This window comes from Capra hircus, chromosome 3 (assembly GCF_001704415.2).
Source record: "Capra hircus breed San Clemente chromosome 3, ASM170441v1, whole genome shotgun sequence".
Classification (NCBI taxonomy): domain Eukaryota; kingdom Metazoa; phylum Chordata; class Mammalia; order Artiodactyla; family Bovidae; genus Capra; species Capra hircus.
Window position 1 is genome coordinate 3,880,508 of NC_030810.1, and position 18,422 is coordinate 3,898,929.

Consider the following 18,422-nt stretch of genomic DNA (forward strand, 5'->3'; position numbering starts at 1 on the left):
AGTATCTCTGGACATGCTCCACTCTGCGACTGGAACTGGGCACACAGCAGGTTTTTGTTGGAGGAAAAGTGGTAAATAGTAACGGAGAATAAAGGCAAGATTCAAAACGGTCCCAGCTGCTGTGGTGTTTTTGTGCACAATGGGATGCAAACAAAGCCCAATCTCTCCAAGAAGTGGAGCTTCCTGGTGGGATTCCTGTAGACGTGCCTGACAGGCCGGGCATCAGCAGCCTCCCCTTTGTGCCTCTGGGTGCCCTTCCTCCCCACCCTTTGTCATTTTGCCATATGCTTCATGATATGCTATTGTTACCTGCCTTAACTTGAGAGAAAAAAAGGTTGAACTGCACAGTTTCTTAGCTATGGCCAAAGTCCTACAGTCACTAGACTCAGAGACTCCGTGTCTCTGTTTAGCTGAAACTATTTTTCATCCAAGGGATAAATCCTTGATTCACTCGTTAGTAACCGGAGAGTCAAAACCTGATGGCTCTCATCTCCCCTGTTTTCTCTTGTAGGTTCTCACGTGGTGCTTAGACAAAATCAAAATGAGGAAACATCGGCATTTGCCCTTAGTGGCCATTCTTTGCCTCTTTTTCTCAGGCTTCTCCTTTACTCATGGTCAACAACAGCCAGGTAAGATCCAGAATCACCTCTTTATTTTATTAAGAGGGACAGTGTTCTGTTTTAGATCTCAGACATCATGAGCTGGAGAGAGAGCTTAGGTAGGCTTTGAAGAGAGAGCCAAGCCATTGATTCAGGGTGTTCTTTTATTTTACAGACTTTCTCAGCTCCTCTTTATCCAGGTGTGGGAGAGAGACTTTTTTTAAACGGAAACTTGGGTTTGCTGTCTTGGTGGTGGGTTGCAAGTGGTTTGTTTTTACATTGGGTGTGAGCAGAAAGTTTGTATCCAAAATATTTTGCCATTGGAAGAGCTTTTCCACATTTCTGGCACTGGTTAGTGTCTCAGCACATAAATCCCAGAGAAGACAATGATTAAGAGTAAAAATTATATTTTCTGAAAAAAAAAAAAATACAACAACAACAAAAAATACCAGTCTTTCTCACTCTGGACACAGAAAGACATTTTTTATTTAGAATAATCAAATCTTTAAAAAAGTCAGTTTCCTGAAACTGTGTAAAAATAGATCCTACCTAATCTTATTAAGAACTTGCAGAGTTCTGAAAAAATGAGAAATGGTGTATGTGTTACAAGCTTGGAAGGTTTGACTTGGGTCCCTCTCCTTGTCTTGATGGGGTTCTTCCTCCAGATCTGGTAGTTCTTAGCAGGGAGGTGAGGACCACCCCAATGCCAGGGGAACATGGGTTGGGGCATCAAGTCAGCCCCAGGTAAGTAGAGTCCAGGAGTCTGCTGTGCCCTGCCAGCCTGGCCCAGGACAGGAGGGCATTCCCTAGCCACTCAAAGCCTGGAACCTGGAGCCTCCTGCTCCTACTTTTTGAGAGACCTGGATTCATCTTTGAAAGGGGTGAATACTGTTCAATGTCTCAGAGGGCTTAGATGGCTCTGAAATGTCGTATTGAGTTAAGGTACCTTTCTTCCTGCTAGGGAATCTCAGCAAAGAAACAAACAAACAAAAAACAAGCCTTTGCCCTTTGCTACAGTTATACAAGTCTTCTTCACTTAAGATGTATTCACGACAATTACTTTTCTTGCAAATTTCCCAAAGCATGGGAGACTAGTTCAGGTAAAACAGTAGTATGTTTCAGTATTCCATTTTGCTAAGGCCCCAGACTGAAGAATGAGCTTCTAAGGTGATGTTTGGTTATCTGGAGTAGGATATCCTTCCTGTCTGATCAGGTGGGTCTTGGGGTTCAAACTGCCACAAGGAATCATCTAGAGGTAAAGGGCACCCCAGGGAACGTTTGTCCCCATTCTGGAACCTGCTACTGGTTCATGTGTGGCAGTCATTGTATATGGAACTTGGGCCAGTGACTGGGCACCAGCAGCTGCTGAGTCCACGTGTCCAGGTCCCCGTGTCTCAGGTAAGTCAGTGTCCCCACCTGCCTCACACGTGATGTGTAAATTATTCAGTCACAGCAACGTAGAAACTGAGTGAGCTGATGGGAGGTCATTTCTTGAACAGGAGAAACATCTAAACCAATGTCTTCTTTTAAAGATGTCAAAAATGGTGCCGCTGCCGATATAATATTTCTAGTGGATTCCTCTTGGAGCATTGGCAAGGAACATTTCCAACTTGTTCGAGAGTTTCTATATGATGTTATAGAATCTTTAGCAGTGGGAGACAATGATTTCCGTTTTGCTCTGGTCCAGTTCAACGGCAACCCACATACCGAGTTCCTGTTCAATACGTATCGTTCTAAACAAGAAGTCCTCTCCCATGTTTCCAACATGTCTTATATTGGGGGCAGCAATCAGACTGGAGAAGGATTAGCATACGTAATGCAGAACCACCTCACTGAGGCTGCCGGAAGCCGGGCCAGTGACGGAGTCCCTCAGGTTATCGTAGTGTTAACCCATGGACACTCGGAGGACGGCTTTGCTCTACCCTCAGCGGAACTTAAGTCTGCTGATGTTAACGTGTTTGCAATTGGAGTTGAGGATGCAGATGAAGGAGCCTTAAAAGAAATAGCAAGTGAACCGCTCAATATGCATGTTTTCAACCTAGAGAATTTTACCTCACTTCATGACATAGTAGGAAACTTAGTGGCCTGTGTGCATTCATCCATGACTCCAGAAAGGGCTGGAGGCACAGAGACCCCTAAAGACATCACAGGTAATGGCAACGTCACCAACCTGCTGCCTGCCTCGCTCTTCTTCTGGAGATAAGCTTGGCAACCCCTGGCATTAAGGCAATCCTCTTGCTAAAAGGCGGTGGGGTGGATTAGGGAAGAGATGCCTGTTCACAGGCCTAAAAACAAAGGTTTGAATATTCTCTGTCATCCCCTTCCATAATAGAGCATTCACTCCCTCCGAAAGGAGTTCTGCCTTTAAAACGATTAATATTCCAACTCCAAAAAACACACATGCTGATATTATGACCCCACAAGCAGTGCTTCTTGGACAAAAAGCCTCAGCGTGGCTGGGCAGGACTTTGACAAAAGTCCCTCCATTTGTTCCTGGGAAAGAGTCTATTTCCTCTAAAGGACGCTCAGGGTCTGAAGGAGCTCAAGTGAGAGGGGAAGCGGGCATCCACTTTCGGGTCCAGTGAAGCAACACACAGAGCCCCTCTCTTTGACGCTACGGAGTTTATTTCAAAGGCTTGATAGACTCAGAATTGTGAGAAGCCTTAGAGGTTTGCTGTTCAGTCGCTCAGTTGTGTCCCACTCTTTGCGACCGCGTGGACCGCAGCATGCCAGGCTTTCCTGTCCTTCCCTAAGTCCATCTCCCGGAGCTTGCTCAAACTCATGTCCATTGAGTCAGTGATGCCATCCAACCATCTCATCCTCTCTTGTCCCCTTCGCCTCCTGCCCTCAATCTTTCCCAGCGTCAGGGTCTTTTCCAGTGAGTCAGCTCTTGGAAGCCTTAGAGATGATCCAGTCCCAGTCTATTTTGTAGGAATTGAGTCCAGGAGCAGAAGTCACTTATGTGTTGGCTCTGGATGGGGTTTTTCTCTCTTCTCCTCCACACTGTCACCATCGTTGTACCCACAGAGATGCTTCTGATTCCAGTGGTTCTTGTCAGTGTCCTGATGATGCAAGGACTTTGGATGTGTGTTCATGTCCAGTGACATGCAGAGAACTAATTGTCTGGCAAGTTACTTAACCAGTCACCCCCATTAGCTTTCTTGCCAGTGCAAAGTGACTCATAGGGAAGGAATTCCATGTAAATTTACACGTGTTGCACCACTGCGATTTTGACCAATGCCCAGGACTAGGTTTCCTCATCAGCAACAGGCAGGGTGGAGGGAATTCTAGAATGGGCAGAAAGTTAAGGTGGAACCAAGGGCCTCTTACTGAGATGAGTTCCAGAAGGAGAGACGTGCATCCCCCAGGATGAAGGGAAAGGAGAAGAAAGAGATCAGAAGGAAAAGGAGAAGAAAGGGGTCATGTAGCTAAGACATTGAAGTGGAAAGGGAAGAAGCTGGGAGAGTCCAGCTTGAGCTGGCATCAGCCATTTCAATAAGAGATGACAAGGCAGGAGACACAGTGGTGTTTGGGCGTGTAGAGTAAGCTGAGCTAATTTTGTTCCAGAAGTTGTGCCTAAGATGGTTTCCCCAGTGGTTACCTGTGATGTCAGCTTTGATAGGGGTGGAAGGACTCATGGCGCTACCAGTGGGTCTGCTTCTAAGAGAGTAGTGAGGGACAGTCTGGATGATCTTCATTAGACCTGAAGGTCATTCCCTGCTTCAAATGGTGTGTCTCACCTCTGCCTTGTGACACTAGTGCCAGCTCTGCCAGATTATAGGGAAAGAAGGTGGCACTCCGAGAGCACCCCAAACCAAACACTGCAGGTTACAAGGAGATTACAAGATGGCAAGTCTAATGACCTTCTGCGTTCGCTACAATGTCCACTAATCATTGCATTTCTGAATACAACTCATCCATGTCAAAAATCAATGAAGAGGATTAGGAGCGAAATGGAACATCTTCTCTTTATTGATGTTTTGGCCAATTCAAGAAAATGGGTGGATGAGTTTGCCTTTATGTTTAACCATTATATAAATGGATAAACAATTAGATTACCACATTAATGCAAAATAAGCCTATCAACATAGTCTCTTTCCACACAGATGACAAAACCTTTGTTTTTATGCCAAGAAAGCATCTCTGTCTTCTAGTGCCCAAGCCACTAGCAGCTCCAGGGTGGAATATTAATCCATTTATATTGTCTTTTCTAATTAACTTTACTCTGTAATTTCTCTTGTATCATGTTCCACTGCGTGTTCCACAGCAGAAAAAAAAAAAATCCTTTCTTAAAGTTTTTGGAAAAGGTAGTCAGGAAGCCATTATGGCGATAGCTAATAAGTTAGGGCCATTTCTTTCCATTATCTATCCACTAGGTAACTTCCCCCCACCAACGTACATATGATCATCACTGTTCTTAATGAACTCTACTCAAGCAATCCCTGAAAGTTGTGCTTTTGAAAATCCCTTTTATAAATGGACATAAGATACAAAAGCTTTACAATAACAAAAGCTAAAAAGGTGACCTACATTCAGTGAGGACGAGTTTTCTTTTCTTTAGAAAACAAAGATTTAGAAAACTAGCAAAACCTATCTGCGATTTTGTGTTTGCATAAGAAATACAAATATGATCTTTTATATTTTTCTTGAAAAAAGGAGCATCCCACTAGCTAAAGAACGCACTGTGTTCACACCAGTGTGCTCAGGAAACGTGTTTCCAACAATGTTGAAAGCCCCTTCAATTTTTCCATGGATGTTTCAAAACTTTTCCATAGAAAATACCACTGAGGGTGTGATACTAATACATGAGCCATAAAAGTAAAAAACCAGACAGTTTCATATGTTAAATGTTAGAAAGATCTGATTCCTCTTAGAGTTAATATTGGTCCCTGGTGTGCCTTGCTGTACACAAGAACCCGTGAACGCGTGTCTGTTTGAGGCTTCAGCTCTCCTGGATAACAGCATGCCCTTGTGTGTGTCCCATCATGTGCATAAGAGAACAATGTTGTTTTTTCAGTGATGACAAATTATCCAACATTTTTCTATGACCTGCTGCTGTTCAGCTTTTTAGAAGACAACACTCAAGGGTTTTCCCTCAGTGTTTGTTTATCTTATTTATTCTATTGTGCACTGCAATCAAAAAGGAAGTAACAAATTAATAAAGAATGAGTCATCCTGCGATTTAGGGGTCATTTTCCTTTTACTGATCTTAGGCTCAGAGTTAGTCTTTCCTGAAAAGGTCTTGGTTTGGTAAGTAAGGGGTAAATCTTCCTTTGTCCCTCAGGGTCATTGGCTTAGGTCTGGGCAGTGTTGAGGAATTTTGCCGTATGGTTTGTGGAGCCTGTAACTCCTGGGAGAAAGTGAGCCATTGCTATAGCCTGCAGTGTAATTCACACTGCTGGAGCCACATCCTCCCAAAGGTCCCTCGGGAACCTTGTGGTTCCACCGAAGAGTAAAATGCTCTGGAATTCTTAGCAAAGGCGAAGTTAATATCTTATATGATCTTACAAGATATTTCCACAGTAGTATCTTTCCCTATGCAAGGAATTCCTCTGCAAAATTGTTGTTAGGGGTTTCTTGCCTGTAAGCAGAGAAAAAGATCAGTTCTGATTCCAGTAATCCTAATTCCAGCCATTCCTGGTTCAGTTTACCCAAGCAGAAAGCTTGGAGAAGAACATCCCACGTGACAAGATTTGTATTCTGTTTCCATTTGGAAATAAAAGGAATTTTGTTAGTACCAGGAAGAATTAATTTTACATATAAAATGTTCACTGTCATTACAAATATCAGAATGAATGAGTTTACATATAATACAATTATACCCCAAATATAGCTTCCTAAAATCCAAACTATAAATACTGCCTATGCTTACATAAAATCTCTGCCTATTCCTAACACACACTTAAGTTATTAAAAAAACACTTACTACAATAATTTTGCTTTTCCTATGGTTTAAATCAGGCTGATTTAAACGTTCTAGCTGAGGCTTTGAAATATTCCACCCAGGTTGGTAGTTTACTGATTGCCAATTCCTTGCTCAGTGCTTCTGTGAAACCCCCATTCTCAGTCACAGAATGGACGTTTCATGTTTGCCATTGTGAGGAGAAAAGAGGTCTTGGTCAGCCTTTTTATGTCCGTTTGTCCAAGCCCAGAACTAATTCTGATTCTGGGTCGCCTAGATAGCCACGGCCCTGTCAGGCACTTGGTCTAGGATGTCATAAAAATAAGGTTGGATAATTATGTCATGACTGGTTTCATATCACTCTGCTTAACATTGTTCTGCATTTTGTGATTGAATATAGAGGCAAAGGTAAAATTAAATGAAGAAAACACTCATCCCAGCCCCAGGTCTGCATTTGAGTTTTACACAATGAAAACAACATTTGAGAAAAGAAAATTAACCCAAAATGTAGCGAGTATTTTTGGATAAAAACTGAGGATGTAGTTTGAGTTCTTCTTTTCATATTTCCCAAGTGGAAGGTTCAGAGCCATTCTGGTTTCTAAAGAAAAGCAAAGCATAAACAATGGTTGCTCGAGGAATCACGTATTTAACATACTGGGACAATGAGTCACCAAAGCCTAGATCTGAGATTCTGTTTTCTGCTGTGGATCTGGACTGAGAAAATTCATGTGATCACTTGAGGATTATAACAGAAATGTCCTGAAATTCGAAATCATCTTTAGACCTTTGTTATTGTGGTCTTTAATTTTCTCCTGTAGGTCAGGTAAGACACAGTTCTGTGTATCTATGGTTCCCTCCAAATTCAGTAGAAAATTTCAGAATATACCCAAGACTTCTCCCAGAAAAATAAACATGATCTTTTGAAATTTAACTACAAAGATGGTGCAGAGGAAACTTTGCTATTAAATAAATGCCCCTACTGAACACCATCATTTCTGTTAAGAAGTTGCCTCTTATCCATTCAGAATGCAGAACTAAAAGAGAATTTCACGTTCCTTAATCAACATGTGTTTTGTTTGTCCATATTTCGTGTTTCTTATTGGTTTCTCAAGAAACATGTCAGAACACCGAACGATGCATGTGATCACTTGTTCTAATGCTTTCACATTTTTTGCATTTCTCTCTTTTAAAGCACAAGACTCTGCTGACATTATTTTCCTTATTGATGGATCAAACAACACCGGAAGTGTCAATTTCGCAGTCATTCTCGACTTCCTTGTAAATCTCCTTGAGAGACTGTCCATTGGAACTCAGCAGATCCGAGTGGGGGTGGTGCAGTATAGCGATGAGCCCAAAACCATGTTCTCCTTGAACAGCTACTCCACCAAGGCTCAGGTTCTGGATGCAGTGAAGGCCCTGGGGTTCATTGGTGGAGAGCTGGCCAATGTTGGCCTTGCCCTGGATTTTGTGGTGGAGAATCACTTCACCCGGGCGGGAGGCAGCCGAGCGGAGGAAGGGGTTCCCCAGGTGCTGGTCCTCATAAGTGCTGGGCCTTCTAGTGATGAGATCCGAGACGGGGTCGTAGCACTGAAGCAGGCTAGCGTTTTCTCGTTTGGCCTCGGAGCCCAGGCCGCCTCCAAGGCAGAGCTTCAGCACATAGCTACCAATGACAACCTGGTGTTTACTGTCCCGGAATTCCATAGCCTTGGGGACGTCCAGGAACAATTACTGCCGTACATTGTTGGCGTGGCCCAAAGGCACATTGTCTTGCAACCGCCAACCATTGTCACCCAAGGTACGTATGCTTTTCTCACCATCTGTGTGGTAGTGGGTGTTCTGTGTGTGGTTCTGTAGGAGTCAGGCGGGCGCCTTGCAGGATGACTCGCCTTGGAAGAACCTGTAAGTACCTACGGTCCAGTCCTTCCTAGACGAGCTAGTTCTTGGATGTGGTGTCTGGGATGGTTGCGGTGTTCCAAAACACCCCCAAAGATCTGTGAGTGCGTGGAAAGCTCTTGGTGGAACACGAATTGTCAAGAAAGTGTGCTTTCATGGCTAATTCAACAAACCTGTTACTTTGAGGTTATTCAACACCATCATTCATTCATTCATTTCAGTCGCTCAGTTGTGTCCAACTCTTTGCGACCCCGTGGCAACATCATTATACCATTTACTTATCATGGGCTTCCCAGTGGCTCAGTGGTAAAGAATCCACCTGTTTAGTGCAGGAGACAGAGGAGACAGGGATCCTGGGTGGGAAAGATCCCCAGGAGGAGGAAACGATAACCCTCTCCAGTAGTCTTGTTTATTTCAATGAAACAAGAATTCCATGGACAATTCCATGGAGAATTCCATGGACAGAGGAACCTGGCGGGCTACAGTCCCTGAGGTTGCAAAGTGTCAGATATGACTGAGCGACTGAGCGCACATACGCAGGTGTGATCTACTCTATTGCACTCGTCTGAAAAATGGATCTCAGTGGATCATTGCGATTATGAGAAAATTACTGCAGGACAACAGGGTTGAGCTCTGAAAGTCAGCCTGTTAGACTGTGCTGGCTTCTGAGAACTGTCTCCCCAGACTCACTTTAGTGACGGGTAACAGCAGCGGCACTTCTGGAAGTAAGAAGTAACAAAGCTCTCACTCGGGGGGTATTTATGGGACTTTTTTCCCCCTCCTCTTGTTGAACTGAAGAGGAATTCTGTTGATGGAGGGATTCTACACTCAGATGGCGGGCCTTTGGCAAAAATGTCCAATTGGAGTTATGTAAAGAAACATGAAACTTGTCAAGTCATATAACAAAATGCATTTCACCAATGTGGGAGGGGGGAGGTATATTCCAAAATTTAAGTAAGAACCCAGTGGCTCTTGGTGTAGTGGCAGGTAAAGGTCTGACGGACTCAGGTGCACCAACTCCCACCACTGGTAACCTCACCTGTCTGTCTGAGACTGTATTGCCAGTGGCATTAGGCATATTGTTGGGTGGGGTAAATTAAGATTTGGTGCAAAATTACATCCTGAAAATTCTCTTGATATTTCCAGACACCTGTCTGACTGAAATACAATATCGTAAGGTTTTTCCTTGGGCTGGCATGCTTTTGGAAACAAATGAACAACTTCCATAGGTTTTGTAACTACTCAGGAAGTGCCACTGCAGCAGACTGGACCTTTGGTACTGGGTCTTACGTTACCCAGCTGTGTGGTCCTGGGCAGGCCACACAGCCTCTCTGGGTTCCAGGTTTTTCAACTGATGACAAAGGATGAAAGGATATTTCTATTCCAGGAGAAGTTTCAGGTTTGTTCTTATCCATGGCAATCCAGGCCCTCATGTCAGCTTTCCTTAGCTAACTCTCACTCCTCACTTACAAAAACATCTTTGGTCTCTGCAATTCATTTGTAAATGTTCTACAAATACTCTTGGCGATCAGGTATGTGCCGGACACCATGCCAAGCGTTGGAGACCCCAGCGCTGGTGGACCAGACTGATGTGGCCACTGGTTCATTACAGTGAAATGGGGAGACAGATCACAAAAGTGGAAAAAACTACAACCAGAGTATACCAGAGGAGGACATGAAAGGGGGCTGTCTTGGAAAGAAGGAGGGAAAGAGCTGTAGGAGAGTGCCCAGGGAAGACTGATCAGAGAAACTGCAGGACAGAAGCAGAAGGGCAGCAGACGGAACAGGTGCCAGGGGAGGTGGTCGGTCCTGCAACGAGAGGGAGTCTGGCCCCACCCAGAACTGTGGAGAGGAGGTGGCCTGGAGTTCCCTGATGCCTGGGCCCCTGGAGAAACCTTTGGTTTAGGGGGTGAGCATCACCAGCTTGGCTGAGTCTTCCAGGGGCTTCTGTTTTCTCAGTGAAGCTCAGGGTACAGGGGCACCTGCTTTATTGGAGGCTGGGGTTCCTGAGTCACTGAAAAGAGTTGCCCAAGAGTAGCCTTGAGTCACCCTAGGTGGTTGCAGAGGAAGACAGCAGCAAGGAAGGGCCGTGGGGACTGGACATTTGAGGTGACTTTGCTTAGGAGCAAGAGAGAGATGACCACTTCCAGTCCTGGTTTGTGAGGGCAGAAGGGGACTCGACGACCAGCCGGATGTCAATCAACAGGGAGCTGAGGGCTTCAGCCGACTGGTTACAGGACCTCAGGGTCACCTCATCAAGGGGGTTGTGCACCAGCCCCAGCAGAACCCTGTGAAGAGGAAGTCCCTTCCTGGAGCGGGGTTGGGGGGCGGGCAGGGGAGGAGATGGGATGAGTCAGCCTGGTGACTGGCAGATGAAGGGATCCGCCTTTCTCTGCATCTGTTCACATGTTCATACATCTTAGTGAGGACAGGAAGCTCTGCAGTTGTGGTTTCAGCACCTGCACCTACAGTATAGACGGGGCATGTGTGACAGTGCGTGTGTTCAGGTGTGCTTAATGTCTGCGTGTGTCTAGAGGCACACACGTGGTTACCTGCACAGCTGTAATGTGGCTTTTATGTACCTGTGGAGAGAGGGAGAGGAAGGAGGCAGGGGATGTGGCTTCACGTGTCTGCAGCCTTCGTGGAGAGTTGGAGGACTAGGGATACACTGTTCACACCACAACTTAATGCCAAAGCAGTGGTCCTCACGTGCTTATCCCTGGATGCTTTGTGTATACGCTACCTTACATGTTTCTCTTGAAGAAGAGACTCTGGACCAACAATGTCAATGTAGTCAACATTAAGTAAACTAAGATGTTACACACCATCCATCTGACTGCATGGAGCAATGAGGCCTCCTCATATTCAGATAATCATTCAGTAAGCTGCAGACACACCTGCCTCTGCTTGCACCATTTACCATCTTACAAGTCTCAGAAGCCTTCTCCGGTTTCTGGATCAGGTGCTGAGGTCTGATACGTGCCTTGGTTCCTGAGATTCAGGCGAGTTGCCTGAGAGTTGATACAACAGGTGTACACAAGTTCATAGTCACTTTGAGGCAGTGATCTTGTTGAGGCATTTCTGCTTTGTGATTTGTCTTTGAGTTATCATAACCTTAACATGTAATGTGGGAACTTCACAACACAGGTCTCTTAAATAAAAATACTTCTGGGCCACTGGCTAGTTTTGACACTGATTTCCTTTTGACATTGATTATGATGCCAAATAATTAGTGTTTTTCTCCTTGACTGCAAACATCAAGGCATAGACCAGAAAAATTAAGGGAATAGGGTGTTGGTGCTCTTTCAAGTTTTGTACTTGGTGAGAGGTGTTTATGAAATCAAGGTTGTGAAACACAACACCCTCTGAGCAAGCACGGATCAATTCTTTAATTACTTGAGCCATGGCTTCATTCTAGCATCTAAAGCCCCAACAATGGATTTATGGCAGAAAAGAGCTTTCTGACTTTTTTAGTGTCAATATAGTAAATAAGTGGTGAATAAAACTACACTGATTTTTGAACAACTGTTTTGTAAAGCATTCTAAGAGAAGGTAGGGGGGTTGGGGAGCCCCACCTGCCAGCAGTAGGGAAGGACAGGGCTGTTACTAATGCATGAGTTAGGATAAATTCCTCAGGGGCTCCCACCAACTTGACACTGGCAAGAGCAACTAGAGCTCCCCTTGGGTGGAATTAGCTATGCAGAGGGTCATATTGAACATGATGGGTCAGGCCATTCCACTTACCTTGTCACGTTGCTACCTACAGTCATTGAAGTCAACAAGAGGGACATAGTTTTCCTGGTGGATGGCTCTTCCAAACTGGGACTGACCAACTTCAATGCAATCCGCGACTTCATTGCCAAGGTCATCCAGAGGCTGGAGATCAGACAGGATCTTATCCAGGTGGCAGTGGCTCAGTATGCAGACACAGTGAGGCCAGAGTTTTATTTCAATACCTACCCCAGCAAGAGGGAGGTCATAAACGCCGTGCGGAAAATGAAGCCCTTGGATGGCTCGGCCTTGTACACGGGCTCCGCTCTGGACTTTGTTCGGAACAACCTGTTCACGGAGGCGGCCGGCTACCGGGCTGCCGAGGGGGTCCCTAAGCTTCTGGTGCTGGTTACAGGCGGTAAGTCCCTAGATGCGGTCAGCCAGCCCGCCCAGGAGCTGAAGAGGAGCGGCATCCTGGCCTTCGCCGTCGGAAACAAGGTGGCTGACCAGGCTGAACTGGAAGAGATCGCTTTCGATTCCTCCCTGGTGTTCACTGCCACCGAGTTCCGACCCGCCCCTTTGCAGGCTGTGCTGCCCGGCTTGCTCGGGCCTCTCAGGACCCTCACTGGAACCACTGAAGGTACGAGGCGGGGGAACCAGACACACACGTGATAGGGCGGTCTGCAGGGTGGGGGTGGGCAGTCAGACACGTGATAGGGTGGAGACAGCCACGTGATAGGGCAGAGACAGCCACGTGATAGGGCGGAGACAGCCACGTGATAGGGCGGAGACACACACGTGATGCGGTGGTCTGCAGGGGGTGGGGGTGGGGAGTCAGACACGTGTTAGGGCTGTCACCAGGCAGAGCCTTTGGGGCATAAGCAAATTTATTTTGTGTTAGACTAACATCAGACTCTTAAATGATGGAACTGAAGCCACCAACTAGATCTACTTTGAGTTTCATCATACCCTGACTTGACAAAGACAGGACTTAAAATGCCGTGTGCTACAACTGTAAACTGTCATAAAGTAAGAACATGTCACTTAAACTGTAGGACCAGGGGCCATCTGTCTTTGGCCAAAGCTTCTGGCCGAGGCGCTCACTTCTCAGTCCTGACCTCTCACGAGTTCCCACTGTTCTGTCTGCACTGGTGACTCCAGTCCAGCCCCGCCTCCCCCAACCACCAAGCGTAGCCTGGCTCCTCTCTTCCCAAGCAGATGGTCCGCTTCTAAATGGTCCGAAGCTGACCAGTGTAGAGCATTCCCCTTTCTTCTCTTGAAGGAATTCCTTCGATGGGGAAGCACAGTAAGGGGATGAGTGTGCAGATAAAAAGCAAGTGGTTCTCCAAACCCCTCCTTTATTATGGTTATCAGTGAACAGTTATTTTTAAAGACACAATAGTGATCTATGAGCTTACGAATTGAATGAGTGCAATTCACCGTCCTTAATGAAGATGGATATCACGGAAACAAGCTTCCCTGCCTCACAACCTAAACCACTGGAAGAATGTTCGATGCATGACCCACGGTGCATGAATGCATGCTCACTCATCAAGCACTCTGGTCTTCCAAAAGCCTCCCTCCCTCCCTCTCTCTCTCTCATTTCCTTAAAACTTCTAATCTACACTTTCATAGCTGAAGTTCAGTTTGATGCAACAAATAGGCTAAAAGTAGTTGTTAGGTTCCAATTTTAGGGAAACATCAGGGAACAGATGGGAAAGAATTTTTTTCCCCCCAGTGGCTTGTGTTGGGGAAAACACTCTGATTTGAGAAATACTTTTGATTCTTCAGGCTTCCCTGATCAGTTGGTAAAGAATCTGCCTGCAATGTGGGAGACCTGGGTTTGATTCCTGGGTTGGGAAGATCCCCCAGAGAAGGGAAAGGCTACCCACTCCAGTATCAGGAGAATTCCCTGGACTGTATGATCCATGGGGTTGCAGAGTCAGACAGGACTGAGCGACTTTCACTTTTATCCTTCATGAGGATGAGGGCCTCCTTGGCCAAGCATAGCAAAGAGTTTCTTTGCATTTTAATGTGTTTCAGTCATTCCGTGATCTCACTCAGGAGGAATCCTCATGGGCACTTGCTGGATTATTGCCTGGCAAGGCCATGACTCCCCGTAGAGGCGTCTCAGTAGAGAATGAAAAATGGACCTTCCTAGGAAAGTTTCAAGATGAGAGCAACCTAATTTTATTTTTTATTTTTTTTTTTAGCCTTAGGGAACTTGTGTTCTCAGGTTAACGTGGGCTAACACTTCTGTCTGTAAGTGAAAATCTCTGTGTAGATGTGTAGAGGGAATCCCTGGGGGACCCAGTCTCACCCAGGTAAACCTGTCTCTGTTCGTGGCTATAAACTGACTGATGCTGAAAGACACAGCACCCTTGTAGCTTTCATTTCCACAGAAGGAATGCTCTGTTTCAAGGATTCTGATCACTATGGTTGGTTGCAAACGTTCTAGCTTTGGCACTGTATCACTCTGTGACCCAGCTGGGTTTCGTAACCTCGGCTATCAGTACACCTCACAATCACCAGCCCCCACTGGAGGAAAATATGCAGCCTTCTGCCATATTTTATGAGATGGACGTGCTTGGCCTCACTGGTGTTCTCTGTATTCTGCGTGTTGGCATGTGTGCCCACGTACGGGCACACATGAGGAAGCCTTTGCGGTTGAGTGTGTCTCACTGTGTTTTCTGTGCTCCACTGCAGTTCACGTAAACAAAAGGGATATCATCTTTCTTTTGGATGGATCGTCCAACGTCGGAAAGACCAATTTCCCTTATGTGCGGGACTTTGTCATGAACCTAGTTAACAGCCTTGATGTTGGAAGCGACCACATTCGGGTCGGTCTAGTGCAATTTAGTGACACTCCGGTGACGGAGTTCTCCCTAAACACCTACCCGACCAAGTCAGAGTTGCTAGCTCACCTGAGGCAGATGCAGCTCCAGGGGGGGTCGGTCCTGAACACGGGCGCGGCCCTGAGCTATGTGCATGCCAACCACTTCACCGAAGCTGGCGGCAGCAGGATCCAGGACCACGTGCCGCAGCTGCTACTCCTGCTCACGGCCGGGCAGTCTGAGGACTCCTATTTGCAAGCCGCCAACGCCCTGGCGCGTGCGGGCATCCTGACCTTTTGTGTGGGCACTAGCCAGGCCGATAGGGCGGAGCTTGAGCAGATTGCTTTTAACCCGGGCCTGGTGTATCTCATGGATGATTTCAGCTCCTTGCCAGCTTTGCCTCAACAGCTGATTCAGCCCCTAACCACTTATGTTAGCGGAGGTGTGGAGGAGGTGCCTCTCGCCCAGCCAGGTAAAGCTCTGTGACTGCTCCCTCTCCCCTCCCCCCCAGACACCTCTTTGGTGGGCAGGTGGCCTGGGCTGAACTCCAGAGGCTGGTGACGAGCTGTGCAAAGATGATGGGGTCCCTTTGGTTCATGGATTTTTGAAGGGAGGCTCAAGACACTGTACCAGCAAGCTTAGGTCCTCTGTCTAAAGGGTGTTTGTCCTTGAAAGTAGAAAATCCAGCTTATGTTCTACCCAGGTTATCCCACCCTGGATTCAGAAGCTTTTACTCATTTATTTATTTATTTATTTTTGCCCCAATGTCTCTGAAGATTCTGGCGTGCAAATCTGGATGGAAATGGGAGAAAAACAGAGAGACAGAAAGCTGGATCCCCTTTCATACATGAGTATACATTGGGAACATCTAAAAGTGGAATTGATTTTCTTGATAGGATGTTTTTATGTTCCAAATCTGCTGTATCTAGAAAAATATTTGTCATAAACCTAACAAGGGTTGTGTCTTTTTGTGATGGTAGAGTGGTTTCCAAAGGCAGTCTAGGTGATGATGACTATGGTGGCAAATTAATAAGATGATGAATTACGGACCCTTACTTCCACCAGTTGCTGACATCACACAGATGGGTAGCTAGATGGAGCCCACTGAAGCCTAATCAAAATAGTTCTAAGAGTGGTGTGAACAGAAAATTATATGCACGTGACACATTGTAGCCCCCGACTGGCTGCTGCTGTGTTTTCTGTAGTCTGACCACAGCAGACTGGAAGTCGCTGACAGAGATCCTTACCCACAGAGTGGTGATAGACACTATCTTGGATTCTAACCCATAACCTCAAATTTAATGGAAAGAGAATCCAAATAGAGCATTGATGACACCTGATTATGTGTCAGTTACACTTGGGTGGGTAACCCATAGCAGCCTTTGTCACTAGAGACAGATCAATTTTTAAGCACAAGGATGATAAATACCATGTTTTCAGAAGTTGATAACAATTTGGAAACACCATCTGTTCTCCTAGAATGATTGGCACCTGATGCTAGAACAGACCCCCCCTAGGCTTTTCTTTGGCTTGCAGCCTTGGGGAAGCAGGGCACTAGATTGGGCAGATGGGTCCAGTTGTCCTAGCCCTGTGCACAGGTGCACTGCTTTGAAAGGGGGCATTTGAATGGCAGCTGGTGTGGGTTTTCTCCTCCCTTGCTGGTACAGTGGTCCTCAGGTGAATTGCCTGAATCCCCATGACCAAAAGCTGGCAGTGCTGGGCTGAGGTCGGTTTGGTGCCTTTTGTGTTTTTGTCCCTCACTGTGCCCCACGACCCACTTTTGTTGCAGAGAGCAAGCGAGACATCCTGTTCCTTTTCGACGGCTCAGCCAACCTCATGGGCCAGTTCACTGCTGCCCGCGACTTTCTCTACAAGGTCATCGACGAGCTGGATGTGAAACCTGACGGGACCCGGATCGCGGTGGCTCAGTACAGTGACGACGTCAAGGTGGAGTCCCGTTTTGACCAGCACCAGAATAAGCCTGAGATCCTGAATCTCGTGAAGAGGATGAAGCTCAAGACGGGCAAAACCCTCAACCTGGGCTACGCCCTGGACTACGCACAGAGGTACATCTTTGTGAAGTCTGCTGGAAGCCGGATCGAGGACGGAGTGCTTCAGTTCCTGGTGCTGCTGGTGGCGGGAAAGTCATCGGACCGGGTGGATACGCCTGCACTCAACCTGAAGCAGAGCGGGGTGGTGCCCTTCATCCTCCAGGCGAAGAACGCGGACCCTGCTGAGTTGGAGCTAATCGTACCATCCCCAGCCTTTATTCTGGCTGCGGAGTCTCTTCCTAAGATTGGAGACCTGCAGCCACAGATCGTGAACCTCTTAAAATCAGTGCAAAATGGGGCACCAGCTCCAGGTAAGGCACAAGACATCTGGTTGCTTCTGCAGTCCAGCTCTCCCCAGCGTGAGCAGCCTCTAGGCTGCTTGCTCCAGGTCCTCAGGTAGAAGCCCTCCTTGGTTTCCAAGAAAGATAGGTAATTTCTGCAGTTGTTCGTTGTTCAGTCCCTAAGTCATGCCCAACTCTTTGTGATCCCATGGGACTGCAGCATGCCAGGCTTCTCTGTCCTTCACTATCTCCTGGTATTTGCTCAGATTCATGTCCACTGGGTCAGTGAAGCCATCCAACCATCCCATCCTCTTTCACTCCCTTCTCTTTCTGCCTTCAGTCTTTCCCAGAACCAGGGTCTTTACCAATGAGTCATCTTTTCACATCAGGTGGCCAGAGTATTGGAGCTTCAGCTTCAGCATCAGTCCTTCCAATGGATATTCAGGGTTGATTTCCTTTAGCATTGACTAGTTTGATTTCCTTGCAATGAAATATGACTTTTCATTCCCAGGTTGGCTCTCTGACTTCTCTCTAGGGAAAAACAGAAGAATCAGGGTGATCACTTTTCAGGACATTAGACTGTTTCATCATAAGATGCATTATAAAGATTTAGACATATCAATGATGAAAAATAATTATTTTTCTAAAACCAATACTTTTATTATGTGCATAATAACAGGCATATAACATGGTTCCATTAGAACTAAGAGAGTCTTCTTCTTCACATATTTCCCAAATATCTTATTTTAAGTGGCTGTCACTGTGTTATAATTCATTCTCTATTTTCATTAGAAACACAAAGCATGAGTTGAGACAGGCACATTCCCATTATAAATGCTATATTAAAGTTTCTGAGTAATAATCTTTGTTACCATGACTTCATGTTTAACCACTTTCCACTGGGTGATAAAAATGCAGGAACAAGAGTAATTAATTTCACATATAATCCCTTTGATTGAAAATACAGAACCTAGAACTTCTCTTCAACGACGATTGGGCATATCTACTGTTGGTTTTGGGTGGTTAACTGGACATCTGTGTTACATTTCCTTCCATTGACCTGCTGTAACTTGCAGCAACTCATTTGAAATCTCTCATCTATAAGGTGTGATGGTTATGCAGACTCTGCCAACCCATATCTCTTCCCCGCC

The 18,422-nt window shown here is 46.0% G+C and overlaps 1 protein-coding gene across 7 annotated transcripts in view; it reads left to right on the forward strand.

Moving 5' to 3' along the window:
- The window catches only part of COL6A3 (collagen type VI alpha 3 chain), a 92,249-nt gene that overhangs the window by 17,259 nt on the left and 56,568 nt on the right, over window positions 1-18,422 (forward strand). For 2 of the 7 annotated variants that reach the window (XM_018040704.1, XM_018040698.1), the window contains 5 exons: window positions 512-629; window positions 7,694-8,296; window positions 12,161-12,745; window positions 14,812-15,411; window positions 16,729-17,301. In XM_018040704.1, coding sequence (XP_017896193.1) covers window positions 542-629; window positions 7,694-8,296; window positions 12,161-12,745; window positions 14,812-15,411; window positions 16,729-17,301 — 2,449 coding nt within the window. In that variant the 5' untranslated portion in view covers window positions 512-541. Of the gene's footprint in view, window positions 1-511; window positions 630-1,079; window positions 2,750-7,693; window positions 8,297-12,160; window positions 12,746-14,811; window positions 15,412-16,728; window positions 17,302-18,422 lie in introns of those variants that run through there. The other 5 variants (XM_018040741.1, XM_018040719.1, XM_018040712.1 and 2 more) reach the window with 5 other exon arrangements.